This window comes from Macaca fascicularis, chromosome 3, assembly GCF_037993035.2.
Source record: "Macaca fascicularis isolate 582-1 chromosome 3, T2T-MFA8v1.1".
Classification (NCBI taxonomy): Eukaryota; Metazoa; Chordata; class Mammalia; order Primates; family Cercopithecidae; genus Macaca; species Macaca fascicularis.
Genome location: NC_088377.1, coordinates 173,288,301 through 173,308,553, shown reverse-complemented (window position 1 = coordinate 173,308,553; position 20,253 = coordinate 173,288,301). Strand labels below are relative to the sequence as shown.

Below are 20,253 nucleotides of genomic sequence, written 5' to 3'. Positions count from 1 at the left end.
ACCTCCACCTTCCAGGTTCAAGCAATTCTCCTGCCTTAGCCTCCCGAGTATCTAGGATTACAGGCACATGCCACCACACCTGGCTAATTTTTGTATTTTTAGTAGAGACGGGGTTTTGCCATGTTGGTCAGACTGGTCTTGAACTCCTGACCTCAACTGATCCACCCACCTCGGCCTCGAAAAGTGCTGGGATTACAGGTGTGAGTCACCACACCGGGCAAGAACCTGCATTTTCAAAAAGGACAGCAGGGAAGAGGCCTCAATAAGAGAGACTTTGAATTTTGAATGGCCAGAGGTTCACCCTGGGATGCCAACATTTAGTCAAAACAACCAGACAGTTGGGTAACAGAACCCTTGGGGTCTAAGCCTTTCAGGAGAACACTGAACTAGAAGTTCCTCTTTGGTGTCTAAAAGCCAGAAGATTCAGAAGTTCCAACTTTTCAGCTCCTGAAGATTTTGTGAACATGAATCAGGTCTCATGAAGCTTTTTGGAGAAGGATCAATATGCAATGAATACAGGTGATCTCAAGAGGCACAAGCCCAGAGGACTCCAACTGTCTACCTTTGAGTACAAGATGCAGGAGACTTCTTAAACACAAAAGTGTTTCCCCTTCAACTCAGGATCAATACTACTCACTTTTACCCCATGGGCCAAATTTCTATGTATTTTTATTAAAAGTGAAGAAAATTCAGGCTTCGGAGTTGCAATTCACCTAAGTATAAGCCCTGAAGCTTCAGAACCACGACTAGGAAATTACCACCTCACCTATCTTTAGCCTTGATTACTGCGGTCTTGACAGAATGTAGGAAGTAGAGCTGATGTGAAGGGAAGACAGAAAGTCTGATTTTAGACATTTAGAGTCTAAGGTGCCTGTAGGACACACAGGGGGTAGTTATACAACAGGATCCAGAGTTAAGAAAAGAGATCAGGATTAAACAGAAGACATATGATAGTAAAAGATAGGGGAAAGGATGCTGGTTATTCCTGGAGATAATCGACACAACTAATAGCCTCTAAAGTGTTACATGATTCAAAGTACATTCCACAATCTGTTCTTTTATCTTCTGAATCAGGGAGCAACCCGGTTAAAGTTTTTAGGAAGGGACAAGCAGGCTATTTTTCAAAAGAATGACAGGGCCTCTCTTCTGAACAGCTCAATTAAGAGGGTCAGGAAAAGGGAACGAGAAGGACGATGAACATGAAACCCTCATTGGTCTGGATCTAGGTCTCTGATGATATTGAAAACTGCACCCCATGCACATACCACCAACAATGGATCTGTCAGAATCCCCAGTAGCTGAAATGAGGCAGAAGAGATGTGTGCCCTCGGCTTCCAAAAAGAAAAAAATAATAATAATAACCCATGCATTACAGATTTGGAATATGCTTTCAATGAATAAATATATGGAGATGATTAAAAGATGTACATGGCAAATAGCTGGCCAGACAGGCACTGACATGGATGTGCCATAGGCTTATGTATTTACAAAACACAATGTAATAGAAATGGACATCATACTTTGCATTTATATAGCAAGTATTTCTCCAAGGACCTCAAAGGATTCTACAGCCATTACTTGATTCATCCTTGTTACATGCTTGTAAAATGAAGGCGAGGCAAGGATTACTCATCCCATTTTATTAAAGAGGAAGCAGAAGCCCCAAGAGGATCCATAGATTGGCCAAGGGCATATTGTGAGTCATTTATTTGCTCAAAATCATGTAGGGGCTGAAATTCGTCCTAAATTGTCCTTACACCTGCTGATTTTTACCTGCAGACTTCTGTTTCTCAAGCTTGTGTTTGTGATTCAGGCCATCAAATGGGCAGTGTTAAAGGAAGGGTATAAACTGGGGAAGTGAAGAGGTTAGCAAGCATTTGGCATTTCACTTTTCCTTCAGTAGACAAATGCTTCTGCATTCTTATGGACAGGCACAGTGCTCTTTACAACCACGTGGAGAAAATGTTCCTATCATTGTTGCACTGGAACCAAGAGACATGGCTCCATGTTAATACTCGCCAGTTAATGACTGCCCACAATGCATGTATTTTTTGTTTTCATTTGTCTTTTCCACATGCACATTTTTAATGTGCACTTTATATTCATTATGTCATTTATCTTGCAACTACTATATGAGCTAGATATTTCCTTGCAAAATTAAGAGACAGGCTTAAAGAGATTAGATGACTTGTCCATGGTCCCATAACAAACAAGTTTAGACTTGGGATTTGAGTGAGTTTTTGCTGATTTGAATAGATGTGCACTTCTACCATGTTTTACCGATAGAACTTCACTTCCACAGCCAGCAGGGGTCCTACAGTCAGGCATAGCCTAGAGATGTATAAGAAAGCTGGGGCCAGCCTGGGTGCCTACCTCACACACATGTTCTGAATGACAGCCCAGGGTAAATGCAGAGATTATTCCATTCTCCCCAGACAAATACATGGGATACGGCCCCACCTCAGCCACTCTGATTGCCAGGGTAGTTTGGGCCTTCCTGGTCCCAGATTCACACCTTGCATCTGACCCAAGCCCAAGCTAGCGGCAGTGCCAGCTGAGCTTCATAAACAGGGGATGGAAAGGAAGAACGATAACCTAGAAGCTACTCCAGGGCGCTCTTCTCCCACTTGCACCGACCACTACTAATTGGCATCTGAGTTCCAACCATCGCTGGGCAGTAAGGATAGGGTCTGTCTCCTGGGGGCGCCCATTCTTCACAGAGTGGAAAACTGAGGCTCACACATGTTCAAAGTTACCAAGGAAATCAGAAAGCGAAAAAGCATCAGGGGCTATTTTCCCCAATGTTTTCTGTAATTTTGATTTTAACCATTAGAATGTGCTATTGCAAGTGGTAGAGAAAGCCATCCTCTGAAAATGCAGAATGGAAAAGAAAAATTCTGAGATGTATTATTATCCCCATTCTCCAGATAAGAAAAGTGATGCTCAGAGTGTAAATAGCACATACTAAAGCCAGGATCCGAACGTGGATCTGTGGAAGTCATGCCCTTTCCATCAAGCCTCACTAACCTCCAAAGAGTTTGATGGTGTATCCGTCTCCTGATGATGCCATCCCGGTGGTGTCAGAGGAGGCTTTGAGCGCAGCCTCAGAACAGCAGTATGAGTTTTAGATGCAGAGAAGGCCAAATGTTGGTAAGATGCCCTTCTGTGAAATACTGCAGTTACTGGGGCTGGCACTGGGATGCAGCCTCTGCAGTGCTGTGACTCTCAGGGTTTGCTTGCCAGCCAGTGCTGTCCACAAACATAAGTCACATATTGATAGAGTTTGGAAATTTGCCCCACCCAAATCTCATGTTGAAAAGTCATCCCCAGTGTTGGACATGGGGCCTGGTGGGAGGGGAGGGGATCATGGGGGTGGATTTCTCATGAATGATTTAGTACCATTCCCTTGGTGCTGTTTTTGTGATAGTGAGTGAGTTCTCGTAAGATCTGGTTGTTGAAAAGTATGTGGCACCTCCCCTCCTCTCTTACTCCTGCTTTCTCCATGTGATGTGCCTGCTCGCTCTTCACCTTCCACCATGATTGTAAGATTTCTGAGGCCTCCCCAGAAGCAGATGCCGCTATATTTCCTGTACAGCCTGCAGAACAATGAGCCAATTAAACCTCTTTTCTTTATAAGTTACCCAGTCTCAGATATTTCTTTATAGCAATGCAAGAACGGACTAACACACATACGCAGTATTAAATTTCATGGGAGCCACAGATTCAAGCCACATATGATCTTAAAACATCAGGTACTTACATAAAAATAAGCAAAAAGGAACAGGTGACATTAATTATAATAATACATTTTGGCCGGGCGTGGTGGCTCACGCCTGTAATCCCAACACTTTGGGAGGCCGAGACGGGCGGATCACGAGGTCAGGAGATCAAGACCATCCTGGCTAACACAGTGAAACCCCATCTGTACTAAAAATACAAAAAAAAATTAGCCAGGCGTGGTGGCGGGCGCCTGTAGTCCCAGCTACTTGGGAGGCTGAGGCAGGAGAATGGCGTGAATCCGGGGAGCGGAGCTTGCAGTGAGCTGAGATCGCGCCACTGCACTCCAGCCTGGGTGACAGAGCAAGACTCTGTCTCAAAAATAATAATAATAATAATACATTGTATTGAAACCAATAGAGCCATTAGATTGCCATTTCAACATGTCATCAATATGAAAAATATCAATGAGATACTTTACATATTCTTATTCTTTTTATCTAGGTCCTCGAAACATGTCACCATTTGGACAAGCCACATTTCAATCGCTCAACATCCGCAGGTGGCCAGTGGCTTTCACATCGGATAGTGCTAATCTAGAAGGATAGGATGGCTCAGAAAGCTTGGACTGTGGATTGCGGATCTTGACTCCGATCAACTGCCAGGGTGACTTAGCAAAGGGCTTGAAAGGTTAGACACTATTTCATTTCCATCTCATGCCAGTTACTAGACTCTGCTTTCTCAGTTTCTTCATCTATAAAACAGAGATAATAACAATATCTATCTCGTAGGCTTTTGTGAGGATGAAATGAGGAAGTGCTTAGAACAGAAACGGGCACAAAGTAAGCAATATAAAGTCATTCGCTATGTTTTTCTTATTTCCCCTGGGACTCTGTTTTCTTTTCTGTAAAATAAGGCTATTGAAAACAGATAAGCATTGAGATCCCTTCTTGCTCTTATTCAATGAAAACCCTGGGTGGGAATCCAATTCTAGTGCTGTCTTATCTCTGTGCATTCGTTCTGAAGCATGCACTGGGCAGGGCCTCACATCCAGACTGTTTTATAGCAGAGGCTTGCAAGGTGCTGCTGTGGCTGCCTTAAAGTTGGGTAGGCAGAAGGACTTGCCTCATTTGTTGTCAGTGTTAGAAGCTTGTTCCCTCTGTCCTGGGTTCACGCTGACTTGCTCCCTGGACAGCCTCCACATTCTCACAGTTGTCCTCCACAGACACAAAGTTCCCAGTTATAAACCCTCACGTATTTGAATCTCTAAGCTAGAAGAAATCCAAGCTGGACCTGGAGTTTGGGGGAAAACTCATCCATTTCCAAGTTTCTTCAGCACCAGCTAATAGAAAAGAATCTCCCCGGGAATGACAACCCTGCAGCTTTGCACAGCAGCTGTTCTTGGGGCTGAGAGAGGGATGGGAAGCTGAGTGGTCAAAAGGACAAGCCCTTGAAAAGTTGTGAATGAAGATGCTGAAGCCCCGGCAATAGACATTCTAGCTCAGGAAAGTCCAGCTGTCTGGCTTCTTTCCCCTAGAGATCAAACTGAAGAACTGTAGAAATTCAAGGTGGAGACTAACCAGGGAATCAGACACCTCCTGCCCAGAGAGGCTGGCAGAGACGAGTGCATCTCAAACTCATCTCCAGGGATCTCTCCAATTCACTCAGAAGCTGGAGTCTCTGCTACTTCTTGGAGGTCAGGGGTCTGCAGACTGATGTGTCTTCATGCCAGGAATTCTTCCTCCCCATTTTACCGAACAGAGGAATGGCAGGGCTGCTCTTCTCAAAAGAGAAGAACAAAACCATGGCCCCTCCTGCCAAGCAGCGGTTTCCTCCCAGCTGTTCATGTAGATTTGCTGAGAGCTACATTCTCCCATATCAGCAAGCCCTTAATCAAGAGCCCACCCTGAAAAGAGATATGCCAAAGAATTGGAAGTCACAGACCTACCCATGAGAAAGGACTCCAGACCAATCACTGGGCAACAGTGAAACCAAACACCATCTTGGTCCTGATGGAGGAAGGAATGAAACACAGAGACTCTTACACTCAGCCATCATTGGCTATTAGGAGAACCAGACCCTGACTCCTCGAGCCTTCTCTAGGCTGAACTAAAGAGCTGTTTTCCATCTCCCAGACACAGTTACTGAATCTGACATATTTCAATATTCTGGCCTGGCTGAATGCCTACTATGGACTGAATGTTTGTGCCCCTGCAAAGTTCATATGTGGAAACCCTACCCATCCCCTTGACGTGATGCTATTAGGAGCAGGAGCCTTTGGGAGGTGATTAGGATTAGAAGAGGTCATGAGTTTGGTGCCCTTGGAGTCACAAGAGAGCCTCAGCTCCCCACTCTCTCCTGGGGAGGATACAATAAAAGAAGCTGGCAATCTGCCCAGAAGAGGGCCCTCACCAGAACCCTGCCCTGCTGGCACCCTGATCTCAGACTTCCAGCCTCCAGAACTATGAAAAATGTTACAAATGTCTGTTCTTCCTAAGTGACCCAGTTCGTGATGTTCTGTTGCAGCAGCCCGAATGGACTAATACGGTGCTCCTCGACTGCTGAGGGGCTGCGTTCTCCCTTTGTGGCCTACGTGGCCGAGCTGCACATATAAAAAGCTCCTGAATGCCACTATTTTCATCAGAAGGGCAGGTGGTGCACTAATCACGTGGAGGTGCCACCATGGGTGCCTCTGTCAGCGCCACCATCCCATACCCATCAACTTCACCACACCCTCAGCCCCCGTCGAGCTGGGGCGACAGAATGCTGAGATGGGAGAGGTCTTCCTCATACAACAGCCAAACAACATCACCCCAACCCAGGCAAGTCCCAAAGGGAGTTTCCTGTCTGCCCCCATGAAGGGAAATGAGGGCCCTGCTTGTCCTGGACCACGGAGAACTGGAATGTGGAGAGGCAGAGAGAGCTGGATATTTCTGCACGGCAAGAGCAGGAGTTTTTCACTCTGAAGCCACCTGTGGTCCCCGGTCTCAGAGCCTCTCCAGGCCTGTTCCTTCTGCTCATTAGGTAAATGTGCCAACACAAGGAAAGAAATCAAGATCTATTTAGCTTTTCCCACTGGCCCTGTCAATCGTTCCGAGGAAGACAGCTCCTGCCACACAGCTCAGGAAATGGGCCCCAGAGGGCCAAGAAACAGTTCCATCCCGTAAATGTATTTACACAGCACAGTGCTTGTTCTTCACGTTTCACCGGCAGCCCACCTCTCCCGAGTGCCCGGGGAAGTTTTATCACCTGGGAGGGCATGCGCCGCTGCTCCACCAAGACCCTCCTTGATCATCAGAACAGACAGATTGTGCAGAGACGCGGCCTCCCTTGGCGAGGTGAGGAAAGGCAGCTCCGGGGCTGACAGAAGGTGGCAGCTCCAGGGTTGACAGAAGGTTCTCCAGCCAACAGGAGAGGGCTGGGCCCGTGGCACCCACAGAACATTTCTGAACACCCACTGTGCTCCCTGGCTGGGGCTGCCTCCTCTGGCAGCTCTTCTCAAGATCAAGGGGGAGATGTGGGTTCTGGTTACAGCATCTTTGAAAAGGCTACCACTTGGAAATTTCGGGAACAGGCAGAAGTATGGGGGATCAAGATCAAGATCGGACAGGCAAGACTGTATTAAAAAGGCTAGGCATTCCAGAGTTTTCAGAGCTGCAAGGGGAGTTCAAACACTATCCAGTCCTCTTGAACATTGTACAGAGGAGAAAACTGAGCTTCAGAGAAAATAAGAGTCTATTCCATAGTAGTTAATAAGACCGAGGGCTTTGGAGCCAGTTTGAACTTGGTTGTAACCCCAGCTCTACAACTTGCTTGCTCTATAACCTGGAATTTGATCTCCATAAGTCTCCATTTTCTCATTTGTAAAATGTATATGAGAAAACTTCCCTCGTATGTTTTGTAAGGTTCACATGAGATAAGGAAGTAAATAAAGCACTTAGCGTAGGAATTGAACAATTTGTGGTAAACGTCATCATTATAATTACGTAATTTGGCCAAAGTCATCCAGAGAATTCTTATCCGAGGCAGAACTCAAATTCAGTTCTTTCAACTCCTAGAGCAGTGTTCACTTTCCAGTGATCAAAAAGACCTTCAAAGTGAAGTCACTTTCTTTATCATTTAGGAATTTCATTCATCTACTAATACCAGTGGCTTAGAGAAATTAGGGTTGTATTCTCTTGTCAATCTAAATAACAAAGAGAAGTGCTCTAAAAGAAAAGGTGTTTATTTGGGAATAAGCATTGTAATGGAAATACATATGCCATAGTAAACTATGTGTATATTCAGGGAAGACAAAGGTTTTTAAAGGAGAAAATGAGGAGAATTGCATAACTGTTTTGAAATAATTATCCTTGGATACAAAGACCAATGACAAGGATGATGCCAGTCCGAGGTTAAACAGGCAGTTGTTGGGTAGATGTCCTTGCAGAAGGATTTTTTGTGTAAAGTTGCAATGCCCTTTGCACAAGGTTGTGGTTTTTACAGTCTTCTGTGATAGCTTTTGTTACCAGGCATATAAGCATGAGAAACCTCTCTACATAGCCTCTCTGGCTCTATTTGTTAGATTTTTCTTGATATTAATGACTCCATTTTCATCTTAGCACCTTTCACCGCCCACATAAAGTAAAACCAAAGGTAAGTAGTAGAGGATTGGTAAGGAAGCACCGTGAATCCAGACTTCTCTATTTTTCTACCAACCTGAGCTCTTTGTTTTTATCCTCAAGGTCGCAAGATAGTTGCTGTGGTTCCAGCCATCGGGAGGAAATGGAGTGGAAAGGGGCGATGGGGCATTCCTTTGAGTATAGTTATAGTTAGCCCCCTTTAAAAAGATTTCCTGGAAGCCCCATTCTGTGGCGTTTGCTTCTAACTGGAAGCCCTGGATGCAAGGAAAGTTGGACAATGCCTGATAAAGCCAGGGAATTATTTACAAAGAAGGGGAGAATGAATACTGTAACAGCAATGAACAATCTTAGCCTTTCAGCCACACTCTCTGAGATAATGGGGTGTCACCCTTCACATCTGCCTCCCACCCAGGACCTCTGGAGGAGTCTCTGAGTGTTTCCCATTTAAGCTTGTGGCTGCCCAGTGTCCCAGCCTGGTCCAGGATCAGTGTCTTACTGCCCCACAGCACCTGGCCCATGCTTTGGCCCATGTCACTCACTGACAAGGACTTTGTGCAAAAGCAAAAGTGCAAAGGAGGGACTGCTGGAGGAGAGCCCTACCTTGCCCACAGCTTCCCTTGGTGCCTATAAGTTTAGAGGATGAGTTCTTTTTTCTTCCCTTTAATTAGAGCCAATCTGAATAACACAGAGCAAACACCTTTGTGAGTCATTTTGTAAGGAAAATTTTGCCTCTTCTGCCCCAAACCCTCCAAAGGTACTCTGTTTCTCTCACAGTAAGAGCCAGAGTTCTTGTGCTGACCTGCCAGGCCATAGAAAATCTCCCCTAGGCACCTCTTTAGCTTCTCCCCTTTACTCTGCTCCTGACACCACAGCCTCCTTGCTGTTTCTCAAACACACCAGGACACTCCACGCTCCCAGGGCCTTAGCACTTGCTATTCTCTTGCCTGGAATGCTCTGTCCCTTGGCATCTGAATGGTTCCTCGTTCACCTCCTGTAAGGCTTTGTTTAAAGGTCATCTTCCTTTTTTTTTTTTTTTTTTTTTTTTTTGAGATGGAGTCTTGCTCTGTTTCCCAGGCTTCGTGTGATCTCAGCTCACAACCTCCACCTCCCAGGTTCAAGCGATTCTCCCACCTCAGCCTCCCAAGTAGCTGGGATTACAAGCATCTGCCATCATGCTCAGCTAATTTTTGTATTTTTGTATTTTTCTAGAGACGAGGTTGTACCATGTTGGCCAGGCTGGTCTTGAACTCCTGACCTCAGGTGATCCACATGCCTTGGCCTCCCAAAGTGCTGGGATTACAGGTGAGAGCCACTGCACCTGGCCAAATGTCACCTTCTCAATGAGGTTGCACTGACCACTCTTTAAAACCATAATTCCCTAGGCACTCCCAAACTCTCCTCTCACTTCCCATAGCACTCATCACCTCCTAACTTTCCATGCACTTCATTTATTTATGTTTGTCATATTGCTGTGTAATGTGTTTCTTATGCCTATTTATTTATATATTATGAGGGAAGAAAGTTCTGTCTGTTTGGTTTACAGCTGTACCCTCAGCATGTAAATAAGAGCCTGACGCACGAAGCAAATTCTTAAGTATCTATTGAATAAGTGCACACATAAGCGTAGCTCAGTCTTGGGACAAATTAGAATCTCCAGTCAAAGAAGGCAATTGACAAAAAAGGAATAGATAAGTATCTGAAGTAACCAGCAATAAAAAAAAGAGCATCCATATAAAGTCAGATCAAGAAAATGGCCATCTTAGAGAAGACACAGAAAATTAATGATCTGGATTTATGGTACTGCTTTCTCACCCAGATGAGTAAACACATTAGCTATCCACTCTCTAGGTAATTGTTGTCACACCCATTCAGAGGAAGGGGATGCTAAGACCCAGGAATGGCCAGTCCAGTATCTCCTATGGTCCTACTAAATGACCCAGCATCTTAGATCCTGGCTCAAGAGACCATAGCCTAAAAGAAAGTGGGCTCTGTCCCAAACTGGCTGCCACCAGGACAATTGTTCATTTTCTTTTACCTTCAACTTTCTGTTGACTGTGTCCCTGCTCCTAAGCTGCTCATTTACTCTATGGCTTCCACAGGCATCCCTTTACCTATGTATGGGCACTTTTCAAAATAAGACTACCTTGTGACTGAAAGTAGTCAAAAGGACTTAATCAGAAAATGGACAGCCATGCCCCCTCCCATTCATATGCCTCAATACTCACATTTGAGGGGTGCCCAGGTGATGAGAGAATTAAATCTCTGTCCCTAAGTCAGCTAGAAATTGGTTTTTTCTTCTCTTGCTGAAAAGTTAGAAAGTGATTTTGAAAATGCAATGCAGAGAAAGTAGTCTTTCTTTTCCTCTCTCCTCTAACCATGGAAATATCCACTACCAGAGCTTGATTAATGTTAAATATGACCTTTCGCAAAGTTTCTTGGCAGTTAATTTATGATACTTCCAGATTCTAATGTATCAGGCAGTGGCTGTTTATGCGTTTGATGAAGTAGTCTTTGTCCAGAGTTGATATGTTTTACCAGAACTTCTGTAGCTCGCTTTTCCTTTCTCTCTCTTGCTGTTTCAATCTCTCTTTCAGTCTAACTTTGTGCTTGGGTATTTAATCAATTTGACTGGGAAGAAAACATGAATATATTTATGAATTCTCAGTCCCTAAGTTGTCATGCATGCTGTATTAGCTTATTACTGTATCTCCAAGATAATTCTTTCCTCTCATCTCCCTACACCTGTGCTTTTGAGTTCAGGGAGATCTCAGCTCAACCAAAATTACTTTTAATGTTTGGTTTGCTACAAGAGCTGCTTTGAGGGTTTCTGTCTTGAACAGGTGTATCTTGTCTTTGCATCCTTATTGCTTTTGCCTTTATTCTTCACTGTCTCTGAAAAAAAGAAATCTAGTGAACTAGATGTGAGCTCCAAAAGGTTGTTTCAGCCCAAGAATGTAACTAAGCTTAATGAGTGGAGGAGAAGCCAACAAATGGGTGCCTGGGATGCAAGGAACTCAGGATGCTTCACCTTAGAAAGTACATGATGATAGTCAATTACTACATGAAAGTTTCAGGATATCAGAGATTTTAGCCTGTCTTTTCCAGAACCTAGAATGGTGCTTGGTGCAGAGTAGTTGTACAATTTTTGTGGAAAGAAAGAAGGAAAGTGAGATATCAAGCAAGGGAAGGAAGACCACAGTCTCTAATACAATGACCTTTAAATCTTTTACTAGAGTTTGGTAAATAGCCCATGAGGCCGTTTTTGGATTTTTATAATAAAAGCTCAGGGAACTGCCAGAATCTTCTTACCTTTCTTTTCTTTGCCACTACCTGAGAAACTGTTATAGGTGTTATAGGTGCTGAGAACACCTTTCCCTGAGTCCTGGAGCTCCCTCTATGCTGTCAAACCAGGTGTCTGCACTTGGACCAGCATCTTTAAATCTTTGAATGCATCACGAATGGCTTTACCTACAACAGTGAGGACAGGAAGAGGCCAGCAACCAGAGTAGAGCGAAAGCTCCACTAAGTGGCATCAAAGGCCCAGGTGAAGCAGGAGAACATAGATTGATGAGAACTATGTGGTTACTCCAAAACTATTCTGCAACCTAGAGAAAGAGCAGGGGAAAGGGACAATTAAGTTTGCCCAAGGTTAGGAATCAGCCAAGTAGATGCAACATGAGCTCAAGAAGAAAAAGGAATGGGTGGAACCAGAAAAAAAATGTGGGATTCAGGCTGTAAACAGAGGTGGAAGAAACCAAGGGCTGCATGGGCTCTGTTAGCATTTGGTCTACAAGTTTTATTTTACATTTGCAAATATATAAATCATTGATGAGATGTTTTCTTTTCTAGCCATTTGGGCATAAATTACACACATCCCAATTTTCTTTGTCCTCCCAAGGAGAAAACTGAATGGAGCCAGGCAGAGCTGCTATTCGCGTCACACACCTTCGGAGGCTACTCACACAGTGTGACATCCCAGGACTCTAGAGCAGTAAGCCTCACTTGTGAGACAAAGAGACAGATGTCACTTCTACAGTGTGATTTGAAGGGCAACAGGAAACCTGTGTAGCCTCCCTACCCCATGCCTTCTGTCAACCTTCCATTGTGCCTGAAATTTCCCTATTACTCACTGCTTAGATTTACTGTACAGAAATGCTAATAAAGCACAAATGTTACCTGGAGGTGTCACGCAGCTGAAGCAGTCCAAAAAACTTGAAAGTCAGACCAAGCTAGGGTCAGATCCCAGCTCTCACTCTATAGCAGTGGGATACCTGGCAAATTACTTAGCATCACAAAGACTCTCTATCCTTATTTATAAAAATCTGAACTCTACCTACATTATAGGGTCATGATAAGGCTAACTTGACTAACATGTATAAAGCAACCACCACAGAAACTGATACCTACTGGGGGCCCAAGAGATGTTCCTTCTTTTTATCTTTATCTATGAAAACTGGCATGGTGGGAAAAGCACGGGACAAGAGTCAAGGACCATGGGTTCCAGTCAATGCTGTTCCACTAAGGAGCTGTGTGACCTTCTTAAAGTCACTTTATTTCTCTGGGCTTGAGTTTCCCAGGGACCTGAACTGGATTTATTCATTCAAAAAATGTTATTGAGCTCCCAATATGTGTCCAGGAGCTGTTAATCTGCTTGCATGATGAATAAATGAATGAATGTGTGTGAAATCGTGGTAAGCAATAGACAGATAATTAAAATGTAGTCTTATGATGGAGAGGTCCTGGGTAGCTACTTCAGATGGAGCACCCAGGGAAGACCTGTGGGAGGGGGTGAATTTTATACTGAGGTCTCCAATGACAAGAAGGAGATAGCCATCAAAAGATCAAGGGGAGATGCTGTCCTGGCAGAGGAAACAGCAAATGCAGAGGCTCCCTGAAAAGAAGCAAGCTTGGATGACTTCCAAAGTCCTTTCTAGGACCAATAGCCCTTATCTTGTGTTTTCTGTGGTCAGGATATGAATTTGGATATGACACTAGGATAAGTCAAATGGCAGTCCTTTTATGGGCTGATCACTGCCAGTAAGAGGTAGATAGTGATACAGTTAGACTAGTTATGCTAGGGGCCAGCTGAGCAAGGGAAAATCATAATCCAGACTGGAAAGAGAAAAGTACAGCTAAAAAAGCAAAGACATCATTGGGCTATAAAGAATATTTAGAGACTGGGGCCAATTTCCTTTCAAAGCACCAAGCAGGCCCTTATCATAAGACAGTGACAGAGAAACAATGACAGAAGTTTGCTGCTTGGACAATTGGACACTTTTTTGAAGCCCCTTTACAGCAGCTGAAGAAGGGCAGAACTAAGTCAGGAAGAACATTCCTAGAAGAACTTAGAAATAAGGGTCTGGGGTAGGAATATTTTGGTCTCAGATGACAGAATAGATATTCATTCATTTACCTCACTCATTCACTCATTCAACAAATATTTATTGAGGACCCACTCTTCTAGGCCCTGCTCTTACAGCTGGAGCCATGGTATTGAAGAAAGCAGATAAAAATCCCTAGAAAAAGGCTGGGTGCGGTGGCTCATGCCTGTAATCCCAGCACTTTGGGAGGCCAAGATGGGCGGATCACCTGAGGTTGGGAGTTCGAGACCAGCCTAACCCACATGGAGAAATTCCATCTCTACTTAAAAAAATACAAAATCAGTCGGGCTTGGTGGTGCATGCTTATAATCCCAGCTACTTGGGAAGGCTGAGGCAGGAGAATCACTTGAACCTGGGAGGTGGAGGTTGCAGTAAGCCGAAATCGCACCACTGCCCTCCAGCCTGGGCAACAAGAGCAAAACCTGTCTAAAAGAAAAAAAAAAAATTCCCTAGAAAAGTCCTTACATTCTAGCAGGGAAGATAGATCTTGAGAGGTCAAGATCTTTAACCTGAACAAGCTTAGACCTTTTATTTGCTCTAAATATTGAGTGCCCAGTCTGTGCCTAGTGGCGGGTTAGTTGCTGGGTACTGTGCTGACCACACCTGGTCATGCAAACACATAATAACATATATTGATAGAAAATTTTACTGCCCTCAAACCACTGATCTTCTTTCATCCTCATGCCACCCTACAAGCTCTCAAAGGCAAAGAGGTTTGCTCAGGCTCACCATGCCGAGCGTCTGGACTGCATCCCAGGTCATCTTGCAGTCTAGAGCTCTTTCAGTTATATCACTTTGTTGCTTACTACAGCAGATGTTTTCATTCTGTTGAACTAACCTATATGCACCTTCCCAGACATTATATTGGAAGCAAGAACTGTGAAGAGGCAGGAGCTGAGAGAATTCACTGTGTTGATGTGTGGCAGCAGCTACTCCCAGGTTCCCAGGGCAGCATCCAGTGTCGGTGGTGTCTGCAAGGCAATCGCAGCATCAGTGTTGGGCTGCAGCAACAATGGTGTCTTCACTCCCTTAGTTTTGTTGCATGATTAGGAACATTGCTTCCAGGTGTATAGCCTACAATCCAGATACTCTAGGCTTCCTGAAGATATTCTGAACTACCAATATTCATTTTAATAAATTCTTTTTTGTATGTGCTTAAATCAACCAGATTTGGTTTATGTTGCCTGAAACTACACACTGTGACTGCTATGCTTACAAAATCCTTTGTCCTCATTTACCAGCAGGATAGGCAAAGTTTTCTACAATTAAAAAAAAAAATCCCTAGTGGTTTAAAACCATATGGCTTCTCTCTTGCTCATAGCCCTTGTGCATCCCAGGTTGACTGGATTTTTCCAAATAAATGTTTAAATATTTTGAACTAAATAAAAATGAAAATACAACTGATCAAAATTTGTGGTATGCAGCAAAAGTGGGGTTTTGAAGAAATTTTCTAACATTGAATGCACACATTAAAAAAGAAAAAATATCTAAAATCAATCATTTAAGCTTCTACCTTAGGAAACTAAGGAGGAAACAGAAATGTAAACCCAAAGAAGCATAATACAAAATAATAAAATTAGAGCAGAAATCAATGGAAGTCGAAACGAGAAATCAATAGAGAAAAATCAAAAAAATCAAAAGCTAGTTTTTTCACAAGATCAGTAAAATTGATAAGCCTCTAGTCAAGTTACAAACTACTAGTATTGGAAATAAAAGAGGAGCTACTTCTACTGATCTCGTGATCATTAAAAGCATAATAAAGGCTAGTTTAAAAACATAAGAGCATAATCAAAAGCTAATTATTTTCAAAAGATGAGTAAAATTGGTACACCTCTAGTTAAACTGCAAATTACTAATATTAGAAATTAAAGAGGAGCTATTTCTACTGATCCCGTGAACATTAAAGGTATAATAAAGGAATATAAACAATTCTACGTCTACAAATTTGATAAAATATATGAAATAGACCAATCCCTTGATGGGTATAAATTACTGATACACAGGAAGAAACAGAATATGAATAACCTATATCTATTGAAGAAACTGACTCAATAATTAATAACCTTCCAAAAACAGAAAATACCAAGTCCAGATGGTTTTGCTAGTGAATTCTATCAAACATTTAAGGGAGAAATTATACCAATTCTCTATGATCTCTTTCAGAAAATAGAAGCACACGGAACATTTTCTAACTCTTTCTATGAGGTCAGCATTGTCCTAATACCAAAACAAACCAGAGAAAGACGTTAAAAGAAAGAAAAATTAGAGGCCAATATTTTTCATGAACACTGATGTAAAAATTCTCAACCAAATATTGGCAAATCAAATCCAACAATGTAGAAAAAGAATTATACACCATGACAAATGAGATTTATTCCAGGTATGCAAGGCTGGCTCAACATTAAAAAATTACTTCAGGCCGGGCGTGGTAGGTCATGCCTATAATCCCAGCACGTTGGGAGGCTGAGGCAGGCAGATTGCTTGAGGTCAAGAGTTCAAGACCAGCCTGGCCAACATGGTGAAACTTCATCTCTACTAAAATACAAAAATTAGCCAGGTGTGGTGGTGTGTGCCTTTAATCCCAGCTATTTGGGAGGCTAAGGCAGGAGAATCGCTTGAACCTTGGGGGCGGAGGTTGCTGTGAGCCGAGATTGCACCACTGCACTCCAGCCTGGGCGACCCAATGAGACTCAGTCTCAAAAAATAAATAAATAAACAAAAATCACTTCATGTAATCCATTACCTCAACAGGCTAAAGAAGAAAAATATACAATCATATCAATAGATGCAGAAAAAACATTTGACAAAGTCAAACACCCATTCATTATTTAAGGAAAAAAAATCAGTGGACTTGGAGTAGAAGGAAACTTCCTTACCTTAATAAAGAAAGTCACCCGGCTATCCCCGAGGCCACTGAAGGTCAGCACAATCGTGACGTTCCCTGCACCGGTGGCCTACCTGACCCATCAGCAGAAAGTGTTGAGGCTTTAAAAGGGGGCACTGCCAATATCATACTGAATGGGCAAAAACTGGAAGCATTCCCTTTGAAACCTGGTACAAGACAGGGATGCCCTCTCTCACCACTCCTATTCAACATAGTGTTGGAAGTTCTGGCCAGGGCAATCAGGCAAGAGAGAGAAATAAAGGCTATTCAATTAGGAAAAGAGGAAGTCAAATTGTCCCTGTTTGCAGATGACATGATTGTATATTTAGAAAACCCCATCGTCTCAGCCCAAAATCTCCTTAAGCTGATAAGCAACTTCAGCAAAGTCTCAGGATACAAAATCAATGTGCAAAAATCACAAGCATTCTTGTACACCAATAACAGACAAACAGAGAGCCAAATCATGAGTGAACTCCCATTCACAATTGCTTCAAATAGAATAAAATATCTAGGAATCAAACTTATAAGGGATGTGAAGGACCTCTTCAAGGAGGACTAAAAACCACTGCTCAATGAAATAAAAGGGGACACAAACAAATGGAAGAACATTCCATGCTCATGGATAGGAAGAATCAATATCATGAAAATGGCCAAACTGCCCAAGGTAACTTATAGATTCAAGGCCATCCCCATTAAGCTACCAATGACTTTCTTCACAGAATTCGAAAAAACTACTTTAAAGTTCATATGGAACCAAAAAAGAGCCCACATTGCCAAGACAATGACAAGCCAAAAGAACAAAGCTGGAGGCATCACACTACCTGACTTCAAACTATACTACAAGGCTACAGTAACCAAAACAGCATGGAACTGGTACCAAAACAGAGATATACACCAGTGGAACAGAACAGAGCCCTCAGAAATAATACCACACATCTACAACCACCTGATCTTTGACAAACCTGACAAAACAAGAATTATGTGTTTAGTAAATGGTGCTGGGAAAACTGGCTAGCCATAAGTAGAAAGCTGAAACTGGATCCCTTCCTTACACCTTATACAAAAATTAATTCAAGATGGATTAGAGACTTAAATGTTAGACCTAAAACCATAAAAACCCTAGAAGAAAACCTAGGTAATACCATTCAGAACACAGGCATGGGCAAGGAATTCATGTCTAAAACACCAAAAGCAATGACAACAAAAGCCAGAACTGACAAATGGGATCTAAATAAACTAAAGAGCTTCTGCACAGCAAAAGAAACTACCATCACAGTGAACAGGCAACCTACAGAATGGGATAAAATTTTTATAATCTACTCATCTGACAAAGGGCTAATATCCAGAACCTACAAAGAACTCAAACAAATTTACAAGAAAAAAAACAAACAACCCCATCAGAAAGTGGGCAAAGGATATGAACAGACACTTCCCAAAAGAAGACATTTATGCAGCCAACAGACACAGGAAAAAAATGCTCATCATCACTGGCTGTCAGAGAAATGCAAGTCAAAACCACAATGAGATACCATTTCACACCAGTTAGAATGGAGATCATTAAAAAGTCAGGAAACAACAGGTGCTGGAGAGGATGTGAAGAAATAGGAACACTTTTACACTGTTGGTGGGACTGTAAACTAGTTCAACCATTGTGGAAGACAGTGTGGAGATTCCTCAAGGATCTAGAACTAGAAATACCATTTGACCCAGCCATCTCATTACTGGGTATATACCCAAAGGATTATAAATCATGCTGCTATAAAGACACATGCACATGTATGTTTATTGTGGCACTGTTCACAATAGCAAAGACTTGGAACAAACCCAAATGTCCATCAATGACAGACTGGATTAAGAAAATGTGGCACATATACACTGTGGAATACTATGCAGCCATAAAAAAGGATGAGTTCATGTCCTTTGTAGGGACATGGATGCAGCTGGAAACCATCATTCTCAGCAAACTATTGCAAGAATAGAAAACCAAACACTGCATGTTCTCACTCATAGGTGGGAATTGAACAATGAGAACACTTGGACACAGGAAGGGGAACATCACACACCAGGGCCTGTTGTAGGGTGGGAGGAGGCAGGAGGGATAGCATTAGGAAATACACCTAATTTAATTGACAAGTTAATGGGTGCAGCACACCAACATGGCACATGTATACATATGTAACAAACCTGCACATTGTGCACATGTACCCTAGAACATACAGTATAATTTTAAAAATTTTAAAAAAAGAAGCGGGCGCTGCACCACCTCGAGTTGTGGTGCATCCAAAGCGACAAATACCAATACTTTGCTTATCTGATGAGAGCCTGGTTTGAAGAACATAAGAATGAAAAGGATATGATGAAGGCCACCCAGCTGCTGAAGAAGGCTGAGGAAGAATTCTGGTATTTTCAGCATCCACAGCCATACACCTTCCCTGACTCTCCTAGGGGTGCCTCCTATGTGACATATGAGTGCTACGAGGTACCAGAATGGTGCTTAGGAGACTGGCATCCTTCTGAGAAGGCAGTGTATCCTGATTACTTTGCCAAGAGAAAACAGTGGAAGAAACTGCAGAGGGAAAGCTGGAAACGAGAGGTTAAGCAGCTACAGAAGCAAATGCCACCTGCCCAAAAGGAAGGTGATTTGCCCCCACTGTGGTGGCATATTGTGACCAGACCCCGGGAGCAGTCCATGTAGAGAGAGAGAGAGAGACAGACCTCATCTTTCATGCTTGTGCGTGAAATACATTACAGAACATACACTTGCTCTAATAAAAAATCAGTGAAATGGGGGGGGGGGGAAGAAAGCTTGCCAACCCCTACAGCTAGTATTATATTTAATGATGAAACTAGATTGTTTCCCCTGAAAATCAGAAACAAGGAAAGGAATTCTCCTCTCACCACCCTATTCAGCATCATACTAGAAGTCCTAGCTAAGACGATAAGATAAGAATTAAAAAATTAAACAGATAAGGAAGGAAGAAATAAAACTGTCTTTGTTTGCAAATGTGATGATTGTCCATGTTGAAAATCCCAAAGAACTGACCAAAAAACAAAAAACAAAAACAAAAAAAGTCTTGAAATGAACAAGCAATTATAGCAAGACTGCAGGATACAAGGTTAATACAAAAAAATTTAATTGCTTTCCTATATACCCACAAGGAAAAAAATGGATTATAAAATTAAAAATACATCATCTATGTCAGCACCAAAAAATTGAAATACTTAGGTTCTAATCTAATAAATAAAATCAATATAGAATCTATTTAGGGAAAACAAGTCTGATTAAAAAAATCAAATATCTAAATAAATGGAAATGTATTCCATGTTCACAGATAGGAAGACCCAATATTGTTAAGATGTCAATTATTTCCAACTGATCTATAGATTGAATGTAATCTTGATCAAAATCCTGACAAGTTATTTTGCAAATATCAAAAAAAGATTTAAAGTTTATATGGAAAGGCAAAAGACAAGATAATCAACACGATACTGAAAAAGAAGCACAAAGTCAAAAGGCTGATATTACCTGACTTTAACACTGCTAATAAAGGTACAGTAATCAAGACAACATGATATTGGAGGAAGAATAGACAAATAAATCAGTGGAACATAAAAGAGTCCAAAACAGACCCACGCAAGACAGACCACC

The 20,253-nt window shown here is 42.5% G+C and overlaps 1 protein-coding gene across 1 annotated transcript; it reads left to right on the top strand.

Moving 5' to 3' along the window:
* The first annotated feature begins 18,918 nt into the window (after positions 1 to 18,918).
* Positions 18,919 to 19,299, top strand: LOC102146522 (NADH dehydrogenase [ubiquinone] 1 beta subcomplex subunit 9-like). Its single transcript, XM_065541177.1, has one exon. The coding sequence runs from the start codon at positions 18,919 to 18,921 to the stop codon at positions 19,297 to 19,299; it is 381 nt and encodes a 126-aa protein (XP_065397249.1).
* The last annotated feature ends 954 nt before the right edge of the window (positions 19,300 to 20,253 follow it).